Consider the following 3,546-nt stretch of genomic DNA (forward strand, 5'->3'; position numbering starts at 1 on the left):
TCAACTAAATCATAATGGTTCTTGTTTTCAACCATTTCGTTAGACATCGTAAACATAATCTTTTCCATTGTGAATATCAATGTAAATGCAATTTATATAGATGCATTTATAGAGATATTACATCATTGTAAAATGCTTCCCTAAACACAATAAATGGATTTGATATGTGTATGTTTTTTTTTATTTATCTTTCTAAAATTAATATAAAATTATCTTATTTTACATGAATATCAAAATAATTTTTTTATATCTCTTTCTTCCTATTTTTGATATAATAAAAAAATATGATATTTCTATATGTGATATATTCATAATTAAATAATTCAAAGTTAATTAATTATTAAATCAATATTTTAACTCATTTCCTTTTTAAAAATATTTCATTTCCTTTTTAAAAAATATTTTATTTTATATATGTAAAATTTACCAATACAAAAAATATTTTTAAATTGTAAATAAATATTAAAACAAAATTTTATTCATATTTTCTTTTTCAGATTTTAAACCCTAAATTTAAATAATCATGATAGATAATTTGTTTATGTAAACAAATTCAACCTTGAGATTTTCTTTTTTTTAATAAATATTTTAACGTCTTAGAAACATTTCATAAATCCTTGACCGGAAATTATGATATAACAAATATTTTACCGCTGATATGGCAAAGTCTTTACCTAGAACCTTGCAAATATTGATATAACAAATACTTTACCGCTGATATAACAAAGTTTTCACCTAAAACCTTGCAAAAATTCAGCTATAGCCTTCCCAAACATGAAGTGACTTTCTACCTAAAATCTTACAAACATTCATCTTTTACCTTCCCAAACATCAAAATTGCAACCATAATTATCATAAGCCCGCAGGGCCTCTCAAAACAACTGGTCAACTAATATTTTCATTAATAAAATCTCTTTGTATATAAATTTTCAAGGATCAGTACTGGACAATGCGATGGAGATGGGATCTGAATAAAACAAGTAAGATGGGAAATCAGAGGAAAAGGACAAGTATGTGAAGGGATATCAGTTGAGCTCAACTGGATCTTATATAGTCTAATAATAACGCCACACTAATTCCAGCAAACACAGTAAAGAGAGAAACATAATTTTATTTCAAATGCATGATGAGAGGTAGTGACAGTGCAGCTAGAAGAGGTGGTGATGCGAGGTAGTGACAGTGCAGCTAGAAGAGGTGGTGATGCTTTTTGCCCTCCGCTTCTTTTTCTTCTTTTTTGGAATCCTTCTTCTCGTGATGTTCGTGGAAGACGTAACCCCCTGCTCCCACTGCAGCTGCTGCAGCTATCTCCTCCTCAATCTTGTGCCTGTGAGCGTTCTCTGGATCTTTCTTGGCTTTGTGTTTCTCATGCTGTTCATCATTACACATACTTTAATAATAATTAAGTAAGATTTGACAATTTCAGTAACAGTGAATGATATTAACCATTTAAAAAACATAAAAAAAGTTACCAGTGCAAAAGCTCCAACAGCCACAGCTCCAAATCCACCCAATTCCTCCCTGTGCTTGTGATGCTTCTCCTCCTTCCTTGCCTTCTCATACTCATCAACATTGCCAGCAGCATAGACATCTGTGCTCTCAATAACCTGCTCACCCCCATCTTCCTTGTGGTGGTGGAACAGGTGGTGGTGTTTCTCCTCTGACATCTTACCCAGCAGAGATATCACAGACAGAGTAGAGACAATGATTGTCAGGGTTGTTACAAAAAAATGAATAGAAATGGCTTGACTGTGCAGATGTGCAGATGAGATAGGTAGGCGTTCATTATATAACCGGCGCTGGATGCTGAAGAAGCGTTAATAGCGCGTGCAAAGCGCGCTGACGCGGTACGTTATGAGTGGCACCCAACTCTCAAACCTTTCGTCATCTCTTTTCTCCGCCGTGGGAAGAGAATGCTAGGTTTGACAAAGTTGCACGTTGAAAGTTGCGGAAGAATGGAAAGATTAATAACCACTGTATTGGTCCATTTCTCCATAACCGGAGTTTGAACCGGTCACAATTTCGCAGGAGAGGTGAATAAATGGGTCCATTATCCGTAACCGGAGTTTGAACTATTCACAATTTCGTTTGGAAGACAATATAAAAATAGAAAAACATGGTTTAGGAATTTAGGTGGGGAGAGGTTTTGATGGTGTTAAATCAATTTTTGTTAAAAAACAAGATTTAAATATTTTAATCAATTTTTTTTTGAAAAGTACAAAAAAAATCACTATTTAATGAAAATTGTGATTGCCTTAGTTAACTTTTCATATAACTTGGGAAACAAGAGAGCATATATTTTAACTACTACAATTAATTTTTTTTTTTTAAATTTAACAAGAAATTCACCATTCAGTCTAAAATGTTAATGTGTCCAACAAGAAAGGATATGAGTTTTTATTTTTTTTTGAAGCACATTGCTTTATGGATCGTTTGGAATATCTTATACTCAAAGTTTTCCCACTTTTGTTTTTAGCTTTATAAAGTATGATTATTAATAATTATTAAGTGGATAATAAAAATTTAATTATTCATGAAATACTTTTAATAGTAGTTACTATAAAACATTAAAATTTATTGGAATTTTTTTAAGTTTTATTAAAATTAATTATATATATATATATATATATAATTATCAAAAAAATGTTAGAGATTTAGTACCATAAAATAATTCTAATAATTTTTTTTATAGAAAATTGAAATTTATCTTTTTTAATTTTCAATTTAATCAAAAACAATATTTTATTTACAAATGTCATTGAAGTCTGTTTATTACTTAATAATTCTTTGTTATGCTTTCTCTTATTATTATTATTATATATATATATATATATATATATATATATATATATTTTTTGTATATTAATTTTTTTATAATTATAATAATAATAATAATTTAAAATATATTATAGTTTACTTAATGTTTAAGTTTATTATTATAAATATCTATTATAAATTAAACTATTTTATTAAAATGACTTATATATATATATATATATATATATAGTTTTCATGATGATGTTTCATAGGGTCATTCGCATCGTTTTCTTTTAATTTTTGGCGAGTTTCGTAAATTTTATCTGTTTTTTTTGTTTTGTTTAATTATACTGTAATTCAAAAGATATATATATACTCATCATGTAAGCAATATTCATATACAACGGCATCATGATAGCGATATGCACATGTACCACATTAATTAAAGGTTAATTTTGTAAAAGTCGTGGGTGCACAGCATCTGTTCATCAAGTCAATCGCTTAACAATAAAGCAACTAACTGCTTTTTATCGGGTCACCAAAACAATCGAAAGAACGTTGATTATGTAATATTTATGGCATCACATCCTTCCAACAAATGAGCATGAATTAGGACTTTTTAGTTACAAACTCAAGGCGTATAAAATTTGACATTTTACTATTTCGGAAAAATTGAAGCTTATCCCACTCTTCCACGTTTCATAGTGCTCTTCACATTAGAGTCATGATACAACGACGTTGAGTGGATTGAAATTCTTCAAGTCTTTAAGTTAATTGTATTAAAGGTGAAAA

The 3,546-nt window shown here is 29.0% G+C and overlaps 1 protein-coding gene across 1 annotated transcript; it reads right to left on the reverse strand.

Moving 5' to 3' along the window:
- Positions 1 to 895: 895 nt before the first annotated feature.
- LOC149180166 (abscisic stress-ripening protein 3-like) lies at positions 896 to 1,762 on the reverse strand. The gene is made up of 2 exons (XM_089418136.1): positions 1,470 to 1,762; positions 896 to 1,368 (listed from the first exon to the last, which is right to left on the reverse strand). The coding sequence occupies exons 1-2, from the start codon at positions 1,662 to 1,664 to the stop codon at positions 1,186 to 1,188; spliced, it is 378 nt and encodes a 125-aa protein (XP_089274262.1). The 5' UTR covers positions 1,665 to 1,762; the 3' UTR covers positions 896 to 1,185.
- Positions 1,763 to 3,546: the final 1,784 nt, after the last annotated feature.

This window comes from Pinus tabuliformis, chromosome 3_2, assembly GCF_031772625.1.
Source record: "Pinus tabuliformis cultivar Carrire ecotype Pingquan chromosome 3_2, CPIR1, whole genome shotgun sequence".
Taxonomy (NCBI): Eukaryota; Viridiplantae; Streptophyta; class Pinopsida; order Pinales; family Pinaceae; genus Pinus; species Pinus tabuliformis.

Excerpts from the sequence above, each read along its gene's own strand:
- LOC149180166 (XM_089418136.1), bottom strand. The coding sequence starts at position 1,664 with ATGTCAGAGGAGAAACACCACCACCTGTTCCACCACCACAAGGAAGAT. Across the intron at positions 1,369-1,469 it reads CTGTTGGAGCTTTTGCACTG|CATGAGAAACACAAAGCCAA; the intron begins GTAACTTTTTTT and ends AATGATGAACAG.